A 21,126-nucleotide genomic window follows, 5' to 3' on the forward strand; every position below is an offset into this window, starting at 1 on the left:
ACCTACAGGGACATTCCCAGTAACAAGTCGGGCCTAATTATCCATCAGAAGACATGAAGCATTCCACTGATCCAGAAGAGGTACAGCATTAAGACACAAAATAATTGACATTGTACTCTTCCTAAGGGCTTTAAGAACAAAAATGTCCTGGTCATAATTTTTCTGTTTAAAACCATAGTAACTCTAAAGAGGTCAACAACAAAGAGATTTCAGACCCAAGGTATAAAACCAACATCTTCCTGATGTTTCCCGTTTAAGTTCTATTGCTCTTGGACATAGCATGGATCATTTCAGAATCTGCCCCACTAAAATGTACCTGATTGCCATTTATTGTTCCAAGTAATTTTTCCCTCTGGTGTTGTATCAGAATCTTTATGAATCTTCTCAGATAGTTGGACATTTAAGTTTATGGTAAAAAACCCCCTTGTTTTGCAGAGTATAAGATGCAAGTCAGTCAAATCTCTACAAAAATTAACTTGTAAGTAAAAGATTATGAAATATTTGTTCTGTATGGTATGCATTTTAAGCTTGTATTTTCTGTTTTTAAGAATTCAAATCCATCTTTACACAAACCTTGTTCACAGATATCCATGTTTTCTAGCACTACCATTCCTACTTCTCCCTAATACTGTATATCATTGTGTGTTAAATGCAATTTTAACCTACCTGGGGCTGGTCTTATTGACCTACATTAAGTGGTATTTACACAGTTTTGTACTTCTAGGGCTTGGGGATTCAAATGGATGTGGCACACCACAGCATTTCTCCTTAATAGCAAATGCTTCCTGCCCATGTTCAGTTGTCCCCCAGGAATATCAAAACCAGGTTCCAGTTTGCAAATACAAAATGAGAAAGACTTTTCACATCTTCATTTACGAGAAGACAGACAAAAAGTCTTTACCTTACTGTAGTTTCATTAATGACACAACTTTTCTAAACCTTCCAGTGCTGTTCTTTTTCAGCCTTGGTCATCCTGTCTAAAGCACATTAGGAAGGCTTCTATATACTGTGATAATAGGAACAATAGGAGAGTCTCTCAATTACAGTAGTATCAAATTTGGGGCATGTCTTTTTTTAACTGTATGTTTGCATAACGCGTAGCACTACGGGCCTCTAATTCTGACATAGATTTCTGGGAATACAGTACAACAAAAACTAAAAAAAGAAGAGAGGGTGAAGGTGCCACTGCGGTTATGACTAGGGTATTCTAAGCATGGGCATGAACCTAAACTCATTCAGAAGGGATTAGAAGACCAGACTGTTTACCATATAAGACAAAAATACAAAGAGTTTTTAATAAATATTTTTTTCAAGCTGTTACTGGATTTTGACAACAAGATCATTTTGTTAAAATATCATAAGAATAGTTTGTTATCTCACAGCATTCCTTGAAAATCTAAACTCTCTTGAGTTCCACAGAGCTGTACCAGACAACTGACATCAGAACAGTGTCCATCTGTTGTCCTTCCTAGAAGACTGGCATCTCAGAAATGAACTGAAGTTAACACTCTCAAACTTAAAAAAAACCAAATCTCCTCCAAAACATGCTATTGCTCTACATGCAAATCCGATTCCTGGAATCCCGAGGACAGCTATTTAGCAGTGCCTGTGTCTCAGATGATATGTTCAACTCTCTGTCTTGGCTTTTATATTGATTCAGGGTGGGTATGGGTACAGAATGATCTTAATTAATGTAAGGAAATAAGGTCTACTCATAGTGGGGTAGGTTTTGGCCAAATTCCAGTTGGGGTAACTACACTTTGCCTTCCTGAATTCTCTTAACTGCTATTTTACATAGGATTCTCTAACAAGGTTGTGTGCTTTTTCTAAGCTATGGAGAGAGGAAAGTAATTCCTGAAAGCCTACATGCTAAACAGGAGAGAGTTTATTTATATTTGCAATATACTCTTAAATACCACCAGGTAAAATAAAATAATTACACTTATTCTAAAAAGAAGACAACATTCTTATCACAAATCAGCCTACTAATTAACAAAAATTCAAGATGAAAGAAAAACCCCACCACATATTGATCTCTTCAATATAATTTGTTTACTGGGGCTTCATTATCTGACCACTGAAAAGATACCAGGCCTGAGTAGGGCACTGTCAGTTTAATTTTGTTCCAATAAGTACTGACATAAGACAAGCACATGTGTGGGTGGATGCCCCAACATTTAAACATCCTTTCTATAAGACCTGATCTTAAGAGGGTTTTCATTTCTTTACTGTTCGCCTTCACCAGTTCTGCAAAACTTTATCCAGAGATGAAACACCATGAAATTCCTTACAACCACAGTTGAGTTACAGCAAAAGCACATGCATAAGGATACTTCGCCTCAGAGCCAGGTCAATAACCAACAGTCAGACTCAGCCAGGAGTACTGACCATGGAGGTGGCTGCTAAAGATACATGACTGAAACGGTGACTACTTTGTTTGAAACACAAGGTCAAATTATCTGGAACTGGGTGAAGGATGGAATAAAACAAACCTTCTCCTTTTTTTTTTTTTTTAAAATCTCAGGATACTTTTAAGCTTCTATGACCATTACTAAGAAGTCCCCTTATACGCATTTACCTTGCATTTAAATGTGGTATGTATTGCCCTTGACACATTGCTATCATTTACAAGTATTCACAGATTTGTACCTTTTCTCCTATGAAAAAAAAGCAGTGAGAGCTGAGGAAAGATAAGCACTAGTTTGATCATTTAGTGACACAATCTTAGATATTCAGATACTCTTGTTTGTGTCAGAAGCCATACTTTTGCTGCCACCACTGACTAAATGGCCCAGAAAAGCTCATTCCTGGCTTTCTAGCCTTCCATGGCAAAGAAGCCCAGGCACAGGTAATTAATGATGCCTGAGATGGAACCCAGGTATAAAATGCAAACAAAAACTTTGTAAAAACTGCATTCATGTACCATCTTTCCCCCTTGCATTTTGCAACACATTGGTTTTGTGTGAAAAGCTATGAGCTAAAGACAACTTCAACAATAATTGGGTAACATGCTTTGCCACCATTCCTGTCTAAATCACAGTATAGTAACTGTTTTGCTTTATTAAATGTGACACTTCCAGATGTTTTTATATGTGATAGCAGATATAACTTTAAAAAAATATTTTTTTTCTTTACTGTGTCTTTATTACCATGGAACAGGCCTTCAGCCAGAGTAGATTCTTCTATATCATAAACTTCAAGAGAGGTTTGTCATCTTTCACTAGCATCTTACACTAGCTATTTTTGCTATGAATTTAGGAAATTACAAAAAAATCTTATCTGTCTCTTCTAGGAAGGAGAGGAAGCATAATTATCCCTTTCTAATTATTGCACTTTAGCTTCCTCAGACTATTTACTTAGCATCAAGATTTGTTTATGTTCACTGATACATACTCTTCATTTATTTTAATTTTATGTTCCAAGGATATTTTACCGAACACTCACTGTAAGACCTTCAACTGTGGCCACCCACATCCTGAAATTTTCTCTCTACCTAATCCTGTTTTATGCCAAAACAGAGTAAATATTTTTTTCTTTTTTTACAAAATACATTTCTTCCAGCAAAACCTATACATCCCATAGTATTTTCTATGTTATTTTAAAAAGCTTGTGGAGCATTGCACGGTGTGTGTACATAAGCGTGTACACATGCTAACCCCCCAAGCACATACACAGAGCTATTTTTGAAGACTTTCATTAAAGCTTTATAAAGGAAGTCCATCTGCCACAGCTCAGGATGTCCTGTTTCTGTGAGGGGCTTTGGCTATGGCTTGGCCATTTTCTCATTGAAAACGTAAGTAGGAGACTTGAGAGCATTTAGTCTTGCTACTATTAAAACAATTTGATTTGCAAAGAGAGTTTTGAAGGGTTTTCACCACCAGCTGGGAATCTTGAGGCATGGATACCTTCTCAGACACAGCACACTTAGTTCAGTGTCCTCTGTTCCAGTGCTGCCAATGGGAAGGATGGGGAGAAACAATTCTATAAGGATGGGCTACATCCTGGTCACCAAGATAATCTCGAAACACAGCTGATGTTCCCAAGCAATACCTGCATCCCTGGTTGTCTTTCAACGCAAACCATAATGCAGACTAATGAAGCCCTGTGGGCTCCTAGCAGTGGTGTTCCAGCAGAGCAGGTGGGCTGAGTTCCTCTCCTGACCTGGCTGGCTGCAGAAAGCAGCAGTGCTTCTGAGTGACCTGGTCAGTCAGAGCAGGTGGGCCTCATCACGCTCTAACCCAGCAAGGGATATGCATGCCCCTCCCCTGTCAGAGGGAAGAAAAAGAGATCCTTGACTTCTAAAGTACTGGGGACATAATTTGGGGTCAGCATCTGCTCATAATATATATTTGCTTGTTTTAAGAAACTGGTTGCTTTGTAAGAGGATGGAGGCAGCTCTGTGGCTAGTTTGGATTCTGACTTTTTTGTGAATTATTGAAAGACAAACAATAAGTTCAAACCTCAGGAAAATTCTTTCATGATTGATCGGTGATATTTGTTTTACTTTAGTACTGCTGTCCACAATATTCAGTTTTAATTCTATAGTTGATCAGTCTGCAAACTGCAGAAAGTCCCAAATCTCTTTTCCACTGAGCAAGGGCTTTTGTTGTCTGTGTTCCTCATTTGAAAATAAAGGATTGTAGCACCCAGAGGTAACAGTAACACACAGTGGTTACGACTACCCCCAAGAATGTTCTCAGTGGGGACAGGTATCGGAAACAAACAAAACAAAATGCCACAGGGGTATGGCCTTCTACCAGGAAAAGAAGAAGAGGAGAGAAAGGGACAATGGCTGGAAAAAAGAAATCGCATGAGGGGTGAAAAATGTCAAAATAAAGCACCAGAGGGGAACACAGAGCAGAGCGCAGAACAGCAAAAAAGTAAATGGGCGTGGAGAAGGGTCATTAATAAAGGACCTAAGCATCTTATTCTTCCCATGCAGGCTTCCTCTTCCCCACATTCTCCCTGCTTCAGCTAGCCATGTTTCCAAAATGGAATGATGGTGGGTGTTTGTCACAAGACAGCATTGGTTGCTGCAGTACAATGGAAAAGACAATGGGGAGGAACTGGAAATAAAATGGCTGCTTTATGCTATGCCTCCCCTTTTCGGCACAGAAAGCAGCATTGCCCATACATAATAGGAGAAAGAACGAGACAATGCTACGTTCATCTTACCATCACTGAGTCCTATGATTCAACAGGAACTACAAGCCATGGACAGTCCTTCAATCAGTTTCACTGGAGCAGAACATGAAACAGCCTTTTAATCTCCCTGTCCCAAGAGGGAGATACACAGCCTTCCTGCCCTACTAAGAATGCACCAGCGGGCAGAGGGAAGGTAATGTTCTGCGGTGTCTTAGGCATAATGTCCATCCGCAATATTCTTAGTGGATCCTCACCGTTAAAAATATCCCTCTTGTTTGTACAGCAGTAATACACTATGTGCAAAATTGTACAGAGGTACATTAAAGTCATATCATCATCTCATTCTTCTAAAAATTATTTCTGCCTGCATTTCTGTAAGGTGAGATAATTAACTTTGAATAACATGTTAGCTGTTTAAGATCAGTGTTTTTGAAACCACTTTTTTTGAAGTAATCCAAAACCAATCACAAACTGACAAAGTAACAACTGTTGCACTGGTTGTCTTCAAGATGACTCTTTAGCTCAAAATAAGGGTATACAGTTGCTGTTGCTACATAACACCTTTTGCTTTTACTTAATTTTTAAGAAGTCTGTTCTCATCAATGCCCTGGTACTGAGTAAAAGGTTATTTGAGGAAATAGAAGAGGGCAACGCACTAGCTGTCATTCCTTCCTTCCTGTTCTATGGTAAGGAGCATGCTGATGATACCAGGAACTGAAAATTCTCCCTTTTGGTAGATTGATCGATTGGAAAGCTTTATAGTAGACAAAAAAAAGAGCAGATGATGTACTCACCATTCTAACTCATTAAAAAAATGTTCCCCATGTAATCATAATGCAGGAAAAAGGTTTGCAATGCTTTTAGCGTGTAAAAAATACAGCATTTACACGTTTTAATTGTTTTCATAATAAAAAGGCAATATTACAAATATTTTTGAAAGATGAGGATTCTTTCATGTGCTGAGAGACTTTTGCTACTGTCATTCCCGTCCATGACACACAGCCACACAGTGCCATCTAGTGTTCTGTGGCCATACAGGGAATAACGTTGAGAACTTCGAAAGGATGTTCTGAATTAATTCACAATAATAAACCGGATTAGTTTTATTTTTCAGAAATACAGTACTATGTGATAAAACAATCACATCTAATAGCTGACAAGGTAGAAGATTCTGAACGACCATTTTTTTTTTTTGAGTAGCACTGAGGAAATTAGTAGGAGAAAGCTAAACACTGTCTGACTATAAGGTAAGCATCATTTAACTGTCATCAGTAGGAGATATAATGATATTTAGAGCATACAGTATATTGCACAGAATCACATATTGTACCAGCATGTAGACAAGTTTGATTGGATATACCATAAAAAAAGAGATTTGAGGAGAGGGAGAGAGAACAAGTAATTAAAATGATGCCTTGCTTTAAGGGCAAATATTTGGTCTTTAGGGCTGAAATATGCATTGCAAATGCACAGATAATTTTGGACGCAGTTATCCAAAACTATACAATACTCATCTCCTATTGCTCTTTGGGTCACAGGATCAGACCTAATTTTCTGCTGCCTCAGCACTCAAACGGTCCTTTTAGTTTTTGGATCTAAACTAAAACCCTTCAAGCAATAGCCTACTTAAAAATTAAGTATCAATCAAAAATTCCACTGCCTACTTACAAAGTAAATGGAACTGCTGTTGGAAGTAATTCTGCTGCACTGAAGCACACAGGAAAAAATTAAGCTATCTCAGTGCTGCAAAACTCTACTGTAAAGTATCATGTGGGTTAGCTGCATCTCAATACCTTGTAAGGTTTACGAAATCTTTGTGCTGTTGCAGAGATGCAAAGGGGACAGAATCCCATTTGCTTTTCCATCCAGCAAATAAGGTCCCTTTCAGAGTCAGATCCTGAACTTGTATGTGGCCCAAACTATTGTGCTTTTAAACAAAATTCAGAAGAAAATCATTGACTCTGTTTAGCGACTACCAAGAAGACCAAAATGTTTCCAGCAAGCAAAACAGCTCAAGGGAGGGCTAACAGAAGGAGCAGGATGGTCATAGATCAGTTTTGGCCAGTTATAGAACTGCATCTGAGGCTATAGTTACCTGAAATGCTGTAACACAATCTGGAGGCTTGCTGCTAATGAAATGAGAAGATCCTGCTTCCATTCTTTTTCCCTCAGAGGCTCTGGAACTCTTTAGACCCCTCTGTGACTTGATTCAGCTCAATAACCTGAAAGAAAATTATTCATTGTTTCCACTTGGAAAATAAGCTGAGACTGTTTATGAAAAGATATGATGTGTGTGTATGGAGCGGGTGTAAGGGAAGGAATCAGAATTAGGCAGCCCGAAACAGGGTGAATAAAAGGGAGAACCAAGACATTCCCCTTTTGTTGTGCAGTTGTAAAAAACAAAAAAAACCCAAACACCTAACCAGATACAAACATTTGGACTTCTTTTAATCTTAATTTTCAGTCTACTTGCTTGCTGTAAGGTTGTTTCTCATCCCCTTCCCCAACAAGGGAAGAACTCTACACTTTGACTTTGTGTCTCGTTGACTCTCCCTCTGACAAAGAGGGGCACACTGCATACAGTGCATGGGGCAGAGTTAGGCCTGTGTTTTTTATGCTTCTGGCACTAATATTTCTCCTGGCATGCTGGTCCGTCTGCTGGTTTTTTTCCACTGAAACATTCTATAAAGCTACTACTAGATCTATCCAGCCCGATACATTATTTATTTAGATTTCTAATATGTGCCTTCATAAAGATCCAAGCACTTATTCTAGTCCAAATGTAGAAACATTGACATATGTTAATGATGATGTATTGCAAAATGGCATGGCTAAATATACAGGGATTATGGGTACACAGGAGAAAGAGCTGTGGTAACAGAGTATACAGGTTTCTACCCATACTCTCTGAAAACCAAAAGCAGCATAAAACTGTGCACTGAATGAGTAATTGCATTTAAAACACTTTGTAAAGAATATACATTTGTATTTTGTCTATACGTATGTATTTTGTCACATATTAAGCAGGTATAGCACCAGCCGAATCATTTTGTCCATGCTGTTCTGGAAATCATGTAGTGACATCACATACTCAGTTTGTCCAAAAATGGATGGGAGTCTTCCTATTAACTCTAGCGGGCAACCTTATAAATCCCTAAGAGTATTACTTGGAAATAAATGGGGAAAACAATCTGATAACTATTTGACCAGATTAATGCTATGTCTATTTTTATTTCTAGGATTTTCTTTATTTGCTTGGGTAGAAAGAAAGTGGCAAGAATAAACACAACAGGAAAATGTTCTTGTGAGATACGCTCTTCACTGAAGAGCTGAATAACCATTTAATCTTGGACCTAAATACAACCTCTATATCAAACACGTAGAGTTGTTTGGCTAGCAAATTAAAATAATTCTGCTTAAAACAAAAAAAACCCGTTAGATTTTAACAGCCTAACAGAAATGGAGAGATTTAAGCTGACAATTCTTTTAGCTCTGGTTCTGTGAGGTAAAAATATCTTTTACTTTCTGAGCCTTTTCTTTCACTTATTTGATCATGAAGAAAAGATACTGTAGATTTATGTGTTGTTTGTTCTGGAGAGCACAGCTGTTTTAGCTTTTCTGTCAGACCCCCAGGATCCTGTCTTCATAATGACTTTTTTAAACTCACAGTGGGTTTGCCTAAGCAAATTTAATTTGTATTACATTCTGGATCCAAAGCAAAGAGGGGGAAAAAAAAAAAACCCAACTCCAGAACACCCCCACCCCCCATCCCCCCCAAAAAACCCTCTAGCGCCACCTTTAGACAAAAGGGGATTTTATTTTAAATAGTGTAAAAAAAGTCCTTTAGTCTGGTATGGGTAAGAAATCGGTTAAGAAAAGTTGGCCCTGTCATGTAGGCTATTTAAATATATACCAGCAAGTCAAAGGTGTGCATCTCCCTTATCAAAAACAACAACAAAGTAAAAAAATGCATATTGTTAAATAGCAAACTACAGGAGCTAAATTCCACAAAAAATTAATTTGAGGAAAGAAGAAAGAGAAAACAAAGTAACAAAACAAACCCTAATAAATCCAGATTAATTCAAAGTTATAAAAGATCAGAACAGGAAGGCTTAGAGATAATATGAAGAACAATTAGGAGATTTAAAGAAAAATAATTACAGAAACCAGAAGAAGTGAACTTGTGAAATAATCCCAAAGACAGATGGAGTATCAGAGGCAAAAAGAACATGAGAAGGGAATGTCATGCAGTTAAGAGTGGGTTCTTGGCATCACTAAGCAACAAGCTGGCCAGTCATGAGGTAGCTGCTCTTTAAACTGGAAAAAAAATAATCAAAGAAAAGTATGAAAGAGACTGAACCAGTTCGGGGAAAAATTAACCTATTTAACCTTAACAAGTCATCAGCAGAAAAATGTCTTCACCTATTTCTGAAAGAATTGAAGAATGAAGTGGTTGTATCTTTTAATAAAACCAACTATTATGAGAAAAGGCTGGAAGAAACAAAATTTTGCAGTTGCCGTTGAATAGGTATTAGAACAGTTTATAACTAGAAGGATATGCTTCTGGATCAGGTAAGGTCATTGATAAATGAACTAAATGAAAAGCTATAAAATGATACAATAGTCCTGATGAAATTTGGATTTAAAAAAGCAGGGAAAATCATATCTCCAGGCTACTTTGGGAGAGTGACAAAATATGACAAGATGTAACTAGTAGACACATCTGAACTGCATCTTTATTAAGCCTTTGACAACAGGCCAGGCAATATACATAATACACATCTACACTTAATCTGGACAGTCTAGGATTCAGAATATTCTGTCAGGTTTGGTGAAAACCAAATAAAAGTACAATTATGAGAGGAAGGTATTGACTACTTGCGATAGCAACAGGAGAGAAGGGAAAAATTATAATTAACCTCTGAACTGGAGGGTGCCATCTCCTCCACTCATTCCTGTCCCCAGAGAACAGAACAAACCAACAAATCTGCCAGGATTCTTGCTCTGTCCTTCTGCTATGGAAATAAAGTATACATCCCATCCTGCCCACACGTAACAATTTGTGCTGGACACCAGATTTAGTTCACAATGCCCTGGCGTATGCTTGGATTCAGATGGACAGGACTTTAAATAGTGATGGAATGAGAGGGAGGTTAAAAAATTATCAAGAAGGGGGGAAAACAACAACTATACAAATCCTATCTTACTTTAAATAATACTGAATATTTCCTATTTTTTTTTCTGACAATTTTTAAAAGATAAGTATTACAAGAGCAGAAAGGAAGAATAAAACTTATTTGAAAAATATGTATTCTTCATTCAGAACTTGCTGAAGTCAGAGAAGGAATTCCAATGGCTTTAATGGGCTTTGGCTCAAGGCCTTAAAGCATAGCAAAGAAAACAATATAAACTGAGGTGGGATTTATATCCCTACTATAAATAATGTATGTAATCTCAATTACTGGAGACAGTGTTTGTATATATCTAGTTTATCATTATTAAAGTGAGATTATGGCAGCTTTATGCGAGACAGAGGCAAATCTGGGTCATTAATGAAAACAGTTAATTTACATTATCCACTATAACTCCTCAGGCACTTTCATTCTTCATGTTTAAAATCTCAATCTTGCCCCCCTGTGGCCCATAGGAATATAGCACACACGTATAGTATAAATTCATCTGAAATAGACTGAAAATTAAAAATAAAGAGCACGTATAATCCTTTTTTCCTTCAAATTTGAAATACAAATGTCAAATAGTCGAGGAACAAATAAAACCTACAGCGACATCTGGTCTTCAACCTGTGCTTAGTATTAGCACTTACTAAAACTGATAGCACCAAAGAAACAAACTTGGAAGACTTTTACATAATGTTTCACTCATTCCCTCTCACTAAGGATATTTCCATAGGCAACAGAAGGCAGCTGTTTACACAGGATGACAATAGCTACAGCTGACCTCAACTACTTCAGTTTCAGTGGGCATCACTGTTATTTATAAAAATGGGCTTTGTCCAGCAGAACTACCCATAACTCTACCCTTGGAGTCAAGTTTGGCCTGGCAGCTTGCGACAGAGCTCTACAGCCACATTGATCTGTCCCTGCTGTCAAGTATTAAAACGAAATTTGAAAACAAACCAGCTTCAGATATCGCTATGGTCTTTAAGAAAGAAAATAGCAACTCTGATGTATTAGGAAAAGCTCATGCATCATCATCGCCACCACCACTGAAATAGCTACCCAGAGCGCTGGATGGCAATGCAAATCCATGGCTACAGACTTTAAAAGGCAATTCCAGAGAAAATAATACTCTCTCCCTTAAAGAGAAGAAACTGGCAAATAAGATGCTTGCAGGTCATGTGCCTGAGAATAGACAATCATATTACAAATGACCACACCACTAATTTTAGCAAAAAAACACCCCACTCCATCTGTGTACACGGGGAAACAAAACCAACCACATCTAATATATTATTCCTTTGAAGACAAATTTGATGATATACTAAGGTTTGTGTCATCTCTCTTACTTCAGCACTCTTTGCCTTCTCTGTCAAAAATAACTTCTCTCCAGACTAATCCATGCATGTTTAGTAAAAAAAGCTTCCAACCTGATCCACTGTGTCCCTCAGAAAAATGTTCCACAAGATTGCCAGATTCTGTCTTACCAGGAACAAGAGAACCAACCACTAATTTGAAGAAGGTCATGTCACCAACTGTGGACGTGTACAAAGCCTGACTGGGTTCACTCTATTTCTTCTTACAGCAGCTGGATGCAGTTACCAAACCTTACATTTTGGTTTTTTTCCAAGAAAGAATTCTTCCTTCCTAACAACTTCATACTACTAATTTGAAATATTTATTTTCCAGAAAGACTGGTAAACTACAGCCCCTTATTTTACCAATCAAATAGGCAAAGCAACAACGTAAGCTCCTACAGCTCCCCATTTGCCTTCTCTTTCCCTGAGATGTTAACCAAACTGGTTCACCTCAGCAGCCATCTGATCCTTTCGCTCTCCTGAAACTACCAACAAAAAGGAAATTAATGCCAACTGTGGAGGTGATTTTGTATTGACACTTTTCCAACAGAATCCAGACTGAGACCACCAATGTGTTTCACAGGGGACATCCACCCATCATCACATGTTTGTAATTTTCCAACAGCAACTGTCCTGGGATGCATTCAAAATAGTAACAAAAGCTAAAAAAGATTCTTTATTTCATTATCAATTTTTACACCACTGATTCTTCAAGCTGGTGTTGTATTTTTAAGTATACCAATATAAAACATCCTACTTAAAATTGTTACTTCGGTACAAATACAAACCATAAATAAAATATAATCTATCCAATATAAATGGATATTTTATACATTATGTTAACCTGCTGTACTTCCATGTATAGTATAGTTAGTTAATATTTCCTTTCACCCCACCAGCCAAAAGGCTAATCCTCACAGCAGCTGTTACTACTCCAGTACAGAATGAATGTGAATTTAACCTCTCCTGGATATAGTCTAATAAATTCTGTTGTTTTTCTAAGCCCTTCTGTGAATTAAAATGGACGTTGGCTTGCCATCCAAATTCATGAACAGGTCTGAAGTGGTTTTTAGGCAAGTTGCCAAATAACTTCCCAATTCCCTTATAGGGTATAGTTCTCACTCCAGAGATCTTCCAAGCAAGAACTGAAAAACATAATCTTCTCAATTTTCTCAAAATAATTTTTCATTTTCTTAGCAGTATTTAAATAAATTATGCATAAATTTACATTAAAATAATATTAAGGGTTCATTTGCACTCTTCAGTTCTCAGTTATTTCAACTTAATTGTACCAATATAAATATGACAAGAATATGCCCTCCTGCAACCTTTCTCACAATGCAAAGGCCAGGATATTGAAATGCTTGAATATAAAACTCAACCCGGCACAGGTGTTTGAATATTGAATAAGGCTAAGGAAAACATGAATGCTCCCTAGTACAATTAAGACCTATTATTAGAAACAAATGTATTTTTCAGCTGATGCTTAACTTTATTCTAATGAAAACCAATACCCTATGATACATATGCCATCTCCTTTTCTCCAGGACTTCAGTCACCATTTTCCAAAGTAACACAATTTAGACTTTGATTTGGCAAAGCAGTGAACAACCCACTAAACTTTAAAACAATTGGAAAACTTCAGAATTTAAGCCCATTACTTGTTTCCAGATCTTCCCTCCTGAAGATTAAATATTTCCTGTTTCAACAGGAAGTCATCAGCCAGCTTGCATCAACACATGGCTTTGAACATTTTAAAATGTGGAGCTTTCAGGGCCCCTGTACAGAGCCTTGCCTGCTGATAATAGGTTTTCTTTCTGTTTCACATATCCCTAACAACAGTCTGTGTGACTGAAATGCACAATAGAAGATACACATCAGCTAGAGAAAAACTTTAGGTAATAATAAACTTTCAACCCCTTGAAATAGACTCAGTTATAAGAAGTCAGTTATTCTTTTAATGAAATAACACACCCATTTCAACTGCATACCCCCTCTTCACAGCCATTAGACCTGATATCCCTATCTATTGGATACAAAATTTAATATTGATTTTATGCTTGATTACAGTTATTTATTTTCCCTCTTTTACAAAAATGTTAAAGCTCCCTGAACATGAGAAGACTAAACTCATCACCACCAATGGCAGTGGCTGCTTATACCAGACCGAGGAAGCCGGCGCACTGTACCGGCACAGGAACTCCTCAGGTAGTACTTCCAGCATGACCATTTGCTGCGATTTTTGGAGGACAAATTATGGGCCAAACAGAAAATCCACCACCTGACAACGAGACTGGCCCTTCAGTCACCATGCAAGTGCCAAATTAGCAGACAGAGCCGCATGAGATTTTTAATTTTGTATAAATTACCACAGTATTTCCCCCTCTCGGGCAGACTGCCCGAGAACCAGGGCAGGCAGTTGCCTGCCCTGCCGGCTGACCGACCGGAGGGGCACCAGACCGGGCAGCTGCTGGGGAAGCGCATGCACCTACCGCCTCGCACCTTCCCTGACCTCTGAGCAGTCGCAGTTTACCGGCGGTTTAATCGCGGCGGTGCGCACGGTGGGCTCAATTCCTCCTTTTTTCTACTACTTTGTCTCCCCTCTGGCCAAGTAAACCTGCCATCCCGGAGCCCTGCTCCGTCCATTTCCCGCCTGCGGGAGCCGGCAATCCCCTCGGCTGCCGACGTGCCCTCCCGCTCTGCACCCGCTCCCGCCGCCGGCGTCGCCCCTGATCTGACAGGAACAGCAGAACGGGTTCCCACCCTAACCTGGCCCTCACCTCCGCCTCAGCAGCCTTTTAATAACACAAGCGCACTGGGAGCGGTTTCTTGCCTTTTCCCTCGGGGAAAAGGCCCGGGGGACCGCGTTTCTCTCTCCCTGAGGCGGCCTCGCCGCCCGGTGCCGCCGCTCCCCCCGCGGCGCCGTTCTCACAGGCCGCCGAGGCGAAGGGAGACTCCATTTCCCGGCCTGCCTCCGGGGGCTGTCCGGCGCGCGCGCCGCGGCAGCGGCGGCGCGCGAAGGGGCGTGTGCAAGATGGCGGCGCTCGGGGCGTGGGGCTGCGCGGCGGGGTCCGCGCGCCTCTCACGCGTGGCGAGAACGCTGTGGGGATGGCGCGCGCGGCGGGGGCTCGGGCAGGATACGGGGACTGAGAGCGGTACGTGAGGGGGGCGCGGAATGGAATTCCCCCACACCGCCTCCTCATATAGACCGCAGGCACCCGTTCGCCGCTCGCGGCGGGCGCCTGTAGCTCCCGGGGGGCCGAGGGGGGCGGGAAGCGGGACGGGGTGGGTGTGCTGGCGCGGGGGGACCCGGCCGGGGGGGGGAGGAGGCGTGTGGGGCCTGTTTCTCTCCCCCTGCCCCGGCAGCGGCTTCCCCGCCAAGCGGGTTAACGCGGTGTAAAATCGTCCCGCAGAAGGAAAAACTGCCAAGCCTTCCTTTGCGGATGAAGCGGTTCAGAATCTGCTTTACAAAATGACAGGGCTCAACCTGCAGAAGGTTTTTAGGCCGGTGAAAAAGGAGCTTAAACCGCCCAAGTACAAGCTGATGACAGAAGCTCAGCTGGAAGAGGTAGGTTGCTCTGCTGCGTTTTGAAATAAGTTTTGATTTTAGCAAAAGGTCTGTAGCAGGCCGTATTTCTGCTTTCTTTAATGCTGCTATTGAAAACATTTCGGTTTCTTTCCTTTGTTTCAGGTCATTTTCTGAACTGGTGTAAATCGGTGTTTCTTCACTTTAGGTAGTTTTATTTATCCACTTTTTCTCAGTTTTTGTGGAACATGGAGGGAAATTGGATGCTTTTTTCCTTGAGTGACAGGTTCTCTTTATTATCCCCTTTCCTTATGCTTCTTAATTGTGTGAAATGTCTTTATCTGATATTTAAAGTATAGCTCTGGGAATCCTTTGACTGCTTCTTTTTCCTGTTGTCTTCCTAGGGTCCAGAATGAGGAAGGGGCCTGTCTTTAGCCATGAAAACACCATTGCAGCTATATATAAACTGTTTATTGTGGTTTAGGCTTTGGGAAAAATTTACCATAGAAAAATACCTGAAATAAACTTGGTGTTTGCAGTAGTATATGTAGATTTTAGTTTTGGAACTTTCTGCAGCAATTTGCCCAAGTTACAGCAGCGTTATACTGTTCACATGCTGTTCATCTACCTGGAGATTGAATTAATGTCAGACTTCTTAACTGCAGAAGAGAAAAATTTTCTTTTAAATGTCTCTCTAAATGAAAATATTTGTCCCAAAATTGTATGTTAACTTTCTAATAGGATGATTTTTTTTAAATCGTAAATTTTTTTCCCCAAGGCCACAAGAAAAGCCATTGAGGAAGCTAAAGAAAAACTAATCATGCCCCCTGTTCTGAATGAACGAGAGCCAATTGACGATGTCTTAGCAGAAGACAAATTCATTGAAGGAACGGAAACCACAAAATACGTGTTTACAGATTTAACTTACTCCATTCCACATCGTGTGAGTAACAATGTGCTAATATATTTTAAGAGCTTTTCATTCTTAATTTCAAAATAAGGTCTAGGTTTTAATAAAATGTAGTTATAGCAATTTGCAAAAAGGCGGAGGAGTTGTAAATTCTGTCTGGTACAAGGCAATACAAAGACATATATTTCTAAATGTTTTCTAACTGATAATAATAAATTACATTGCAGTGTTCAAAAGCAGGTGTGGGGGCGAAGCTGTGGGAGAGTTAGTTAATTATTTTAAAAGCAGGTGCTTGTGAAATGCTAAGAGTGCTGAGTTCTTCCATACTTCCTAGAAGCTTCCTGTGGAATTGGATTACTTAGTACTGTGCATAGACCAAAAGATGGAGCTGCTTCACAGGTACAAAGATCTGGTGGAAGGCTGAGTAAATAAATGAATTCATGGGAAAGCTGTGAAGAAACAGTCGTCAAATAAAATTGTGGAGTATAGGGATAAAGATTTATTCGTATAATGAAACATCTAGATTGTCTTAAGTACTAATAGTAAGAGGCTGGAAAAATTCTTAACAAATAGTTATGATTCTAAGAAGTCTCCGTGGTTCAAACATGCATGTGGTGATGATCCTGTGAAATGAATTGCCAAGTCTTCCCTCTATTACTCCATCTGAGTGCTCTCAGATGAACCTGCTATTTATTCTTCTGCCTAAATGTATTGAAGACTTCCTCGTTCCAACAAACTTTCCTGTTTGTTGCCCTAAATCAAATAAGCTTGTGAACAGATCTGAGTATATTGTTTTATTTGTTGTAGTTTTTGTTTTGTGCTTGCCTTTACTTGATTCTAGCACCTACCCCTGAAACAATGAAGTACAAGACACTTGCATTGTTAATTTAGTATGTGTTACTAAATGCATAAAATCAGGCTGGCAGCAACGCTAACTCCTTTCTCTGGGTATTAGTTATGTTATCTGTCAAAACTTCACAGAATCATAGCTTTTAGTTTAGACGCATTCATGATTATGTCATATGGCAAAATTAAGGTGCAAACATAGCATTTAATTAGCAGGTATCAAGGGAGAAATGAATCTAGCACATAGCAACGATCATTTAGAAACTGGTATTACTAGTGTGAGTTTAGGTAGAGAAGGACTTTGCCAAATAAGAATCTTTTTTACAATGGTTCTGGCTACGAAGAGAAAAGACTTTGGGAGATAATGCTCTTTTGTAACCATCTTTTCAGGAACGTTTCATTGTAGTTAGAGAACCAAATGGTGTATTACGCAAAGCAACCTGGGAAGAACGAGACAGAATGATACAGATATTCTTCCCAAAAGAAGGGCGCAGAGTTATTCCCCCAGTTGTATTCAAGGACGAACACCTTGTGGTAAGATCTTCCTGGTTTTGAAAACTGATCATTTTTACTTAATTGTGCTCTGATAGTGAAACCGCTATTTGGACAGAGTAGCTCTGAAGAAGTCATTCTGCTTGTATGTTTTAAGCTGCTTGAATTCTCTTTTGAGCAATTGCTCATCATTGTAACTTAGTTAAAATGCTTGTAATAAAGTTCCAGGTTAGGGCCAGGTAAGTCCTGGGTAGGTGTAAATATTCTGTCATACTAGAAATACACATTTAGTTGTTTTGCACTGTTGAAATTCTATGCCTAATCTGAAAATGTGAACTGGTCTTTCAGAAACAAAAGTCACAAGACATTGTATTAATGTCATCAGGGCAGTTACTGTACTTTTATCAATTTTGTATTGTCATTAAGGGGATACTTACAGTAAGTGTTGCCCAGAACAGAAGTGGTGTGGCTGCTGTCTTGATTTTGGAGAGTTGGAATGGTGTGGTACAGAATCTATTCCTGAATTTGAACTGTTGTTTTAGACTGTGTTTCAGCAAGACCGTCATGAGGATATCCTTAACATGTGCATCGCTCAGTTTGAGCCAGATTCACCTGACTATATCAGAGTGAGTTCACTTTTCATTTGTCTAGTAAAAAAAATAGTATTAGTGAACAACTTTAGGGTTTGTTTCGTAAACATAAGTATTATCTGGGGACCAATGGTGGTGCTCATGTGTGTTTTCCCCTTATAGATTACTTGTTATCCTTGTGATGAGTTTTGGGGTGTTTTTTTCTTGCAAAAAGAGTAAAACAGTATTCTGTTTATGTAACTTCCAACAGTGTAGAAAGAAACTATAGATAGATAAAAATGGTCCTTATGTAAGTATTTCTGGTATCAAACCAGAATTGACGATAATGCCCGTAAGTGGACACAACCAGAGTTGTGCTTCTAAAGTCACGGTAACTGCTGTGTCAGGATTTGAAAGGACCAGGTAGATCACTGATGAAGTTAGATAACTGCTGAAGTGCCCCTGAGAGCACTGTACACCAAGTGTTATTTTTGACAAAGACCAGGCACAAAAATAAATTTCTAGCTGAAATATTTAAATTTAGTAACTGTAGGTACTGGTGAATATGCTAGTAGACACTTGTCTTTAAAATGTTTACTTCAAGCTGTAGTAACTCTCAAATCACTGAGATGTAACTTCTGCTAGACAATTTTAAAAGTACCTTCAAAGTAAAATTTCACCTCTTTACTGTAGCATTTTTCTCCTTAAAGAATAGATTACATGACAGCAGTGAAATGAAGTTCAGTGGTTATGTCTCTCCCTCCTCAAACTTTCAGTACATAGCTAGTATTTAGTTTTCTCTTAACCTAAAGATGTCTATGCCTAAGTACTAAGAGCTACCCAGTGTTACCCTGAATTGTAACATGTATAAAGCTTTCAGGTAGCATGGTTCAGCCTGTGGCTCACTCCTGCATTTCTAAGGAGGCCTGAAAATAGAATAAAACCTCTAAGTGAGAGTTAGAGGGGAGAAACTGTCATCAAATTCCAGTTACCAAAACGTCTTCTGTGTATAGGTTCATCATCGGACATATGATGACATCGAGAAACATGCCAAATATGATCTGCTCCGTTCAACAAGACACTTTGGAGGAATGGTATGGTATCTAGTAAACAGAAAGAAAACGGATGGCTTGCTAATAGATATGATCCACAGAGACTTGTAAGTGGTATTTGTCACTTATTAATTCTGCTTATCTAAACAAATAGAAAACAAGTACCATTGTTTGAAAGTAAAAACTATTTAAGTTGGTTTTCATTTGCGTGAAATTTTAGGCTAGCTGTAACTTGGAGCTACATAGATGCTGAACAGAAGCACCAACTATGGTCCATAAAGTATGGACCTACCCTGTAGGGTATTACACTAGGTTTATGCAGAAATTAGCCTTTTGTAGTTGTTGGGTTTTTATTATTGTTTCCCATGTAATAGTCAGTACACTTCCAGCTGTGCTGATGTTAAAGCCTAACACTTTTATACTACCAAGCTCAATTTTGGCTTTTAAGATGGACACACTCTGGGTTTGAAAGCAATTCCTAAGTAGCTTAGAAACAGATAGATACTTTAATTTTAAATTGATGGATTTCTGTAAGATATGCTGCCAAACTTACTCAAACTCCCTGAAGCAAACAATATTTAATTTTTCAAAATGTCACTAGAGCTGAGAGAAATTTGTACAATTAGAATGCCAAGTTGCAGCGATGGTGGCATTCATTTCCTATTGTTGAAGTTAGAAACTGTGAACAGGTGCTCAGATCTTACTTTTAAACCTGAGGGTATGAAGAAATACAGGGAATTTCCAGTTTCGGAATCAAGTTATTACAGGGAAAATTGAAATACGTGGAGCACTTAAATTACCAGAGTTTGGAGCATCTTTACCTGCCACCCATCCACTTCTGGCTTATGCTTATGTAAAACACCTGTTCCAATTTAAAATTCAGCTGCTGAGGGCTGGGTCTCACAAGGTTTCTACCACTGCTTCTGTAAAACATGCCAGTTACTGCAGTCAGAGTTAGAAAGCTTCTCTTTGGCATGGTTGTTCCGCTAAGTACTTGTTACTGGGTAATTATTTGTATTTTACAGACATTTCATCTTTATTACTGCTGAACAGTACATCAGGCTTAAACTGCAGTATGGATAAATCAATGTACCTGGTGCACCTTGGTGTTCGTGTTTCTGGTCTTCCTTCTCACAAGCAGGTTGCCATTGCAATAGATGACAGGCTGCCTGTTCAGCTGTATATTCTAATGACTGTATACTCAGTGAAAGCAGAAGTCTATGAAAGCCTGTGGTGTACAGAATGCACCACAAAGTACTTTCTCTAAATAGTCTTTTAGTATTGAGAAAGTAATTGCTACAGCTGGGCCTTTATTTGTTTAGGCTGGATGATGCTACGAGTTTAATTACGCTGTATCATATGCTTCATCCTGAATGTCAATCAGCAAAAGAAGCTAAAGAAGGGGAAGGGAAACTTCAAGGAGTTGATCTGATCAAGGTATGCTTTTCTACTTCAAGGCTGCTTAACTACAGAAAGGAAGGCTTTTGAACAGCAGAAGCCTGTTTAGTAGTCTAAATTTCTCCTTACCTTAAGAAGCAGGTATTTAACTAGAACTGTTGTGCATGCCAGGTTTGTGTGTGGGTTGTTTTTTTTTAAACTACATATATAGCTGCATCAGGATTTCAGTTGTACCGGGCTGATCTACTGGAATGATGAAATCTTTTATGCAACTATGGTCTTAATTGTACATTAATCTCTTTCCTGCCATGTTTACAGGTATTTGCAAAAACTGAATCACAGAAAGAAGGCTATATAGAGCTGGCCCTCCAGGCTTATGAAGAAGCAATGGCTGCTTCTACAGCTTCATGAAGTAAACTTTGGTTTTCATCATAAGTTTTAAGTCTGTTTATAAATATTTGATGTATGGGATTCCACAGTAAATATGTTAAACAACTGACTGTTTTACAATGTTTTTAACTTGAAAATAAGCTGCTGTAGTAATTCTTATATTTTAAAGTTCTGTAAATGCACTTAGCATAGTCATCATGACTCTTCTTTTGAGGTGACAATATACCCTGAGTTTAATTCCTTTGCTGTTGCACCTTAAATCT

At 38.9% G+C, this 21,126-nt stretch overlaps 1 protein-coding gene and 1 long non-coding RNA gene across 2 annotated transcripts in view; one reads left to right on the forward strand and one right to left on the reverse strand.

Moving 5' to 3' along the window:
* The window catches only part of LOC135314346 (uncharacterized), an 81,136-nt gene extending 66,450 nt beyond the window's left edge, over nucleotides 1–14,686 (reverse strand). Inside the window, exons 1-2 of the long non-coding RNA XR_010373863.1 lie at nucleotides 14,461–14,686; nucleotides 7,241–7,367 (exon numbers count right to left, since the gene is read on the reverse strand). This is a non-coding gene — a long non-coding RNA (uncharacterized LOC135314346). The remainder of the gene's footprint in view (nucleotides 1–7,240; nucleotides 7,368–14,460) is intronic.
* Nucleotides 14,687–14,689: 3 nt separating this feature from the next.
* MRPS22 (mitochondrial ribosomal protein S22) lies at nucleotides 14,690–20,969 on the forward strand. The gene is made up of 8 exons (XM_064457336.1): nucleotides 14,690–14,835; nucleotides 15,094–15,248; nucleotides 15,985–16,149; nucleotides 17,353–17,496; nucleotides 17,997–18,080; nucleotides 19,037–19,182; nucleotides 20,398–20,512; nucleotides 20,792–20,969. Exons 1-8 carry the CDS (start codon nucleotides 14,715–14,717, stop codon nucleotides 20,882–20,884), a joined length of 1,023 nt encoding a protein of 340 aa, XP_064313406.1. The 5' UTR covers nucleotides 14,690–14,714; the 3' UTR covers nucleotides 20,885–20,969.
* The last annotated feature ends 157 nt before the right edge of the window (nucleotides 20,970–21,126 follow it).

Source organism: Phalacrocorax carbo, chromosome 7, assembly GCF_963921805.1.
Source record: "Phalacrocorax carbo chromosome 7, bPhaCar2.1, whole genome shotgun sequence".
Taxonomy (NCBI): Eukaryota; Metazoa; Chordata; class Aves; order Suliformes; family Phalacrocoracidae; genus Phalacrocorax; species Phalacrocorax carbo.

What these genes read in the sequence shown, in the direction of transcription:
- MRPS22 (XM_064457336.1), top strand. Translation starts at nt 14,715, where the DNA reads ATGGCGGCGCTCGGGGCGTGGGGCTGCGCGGCGGGGTCCGCGCGCCTC. An exon ending in CTTACTCCATTCCACATCGT is followed by an intron (nt 16,150 to 17,352) that starts GTGAGTAACAAT and finishes CCATCTTTTCAG; the next exon opens with GAACGTTTCATTGTAGTTAG. An exon ending in TCAAGGACGAACACCTTGTG is followed by an intron (nt 17,497 to 17,996) that starts GTAAGATCTTCC and finishes CTGTTGTTTTAG; the next exon opens with ACTGTGTTTCAGCAAGACCG.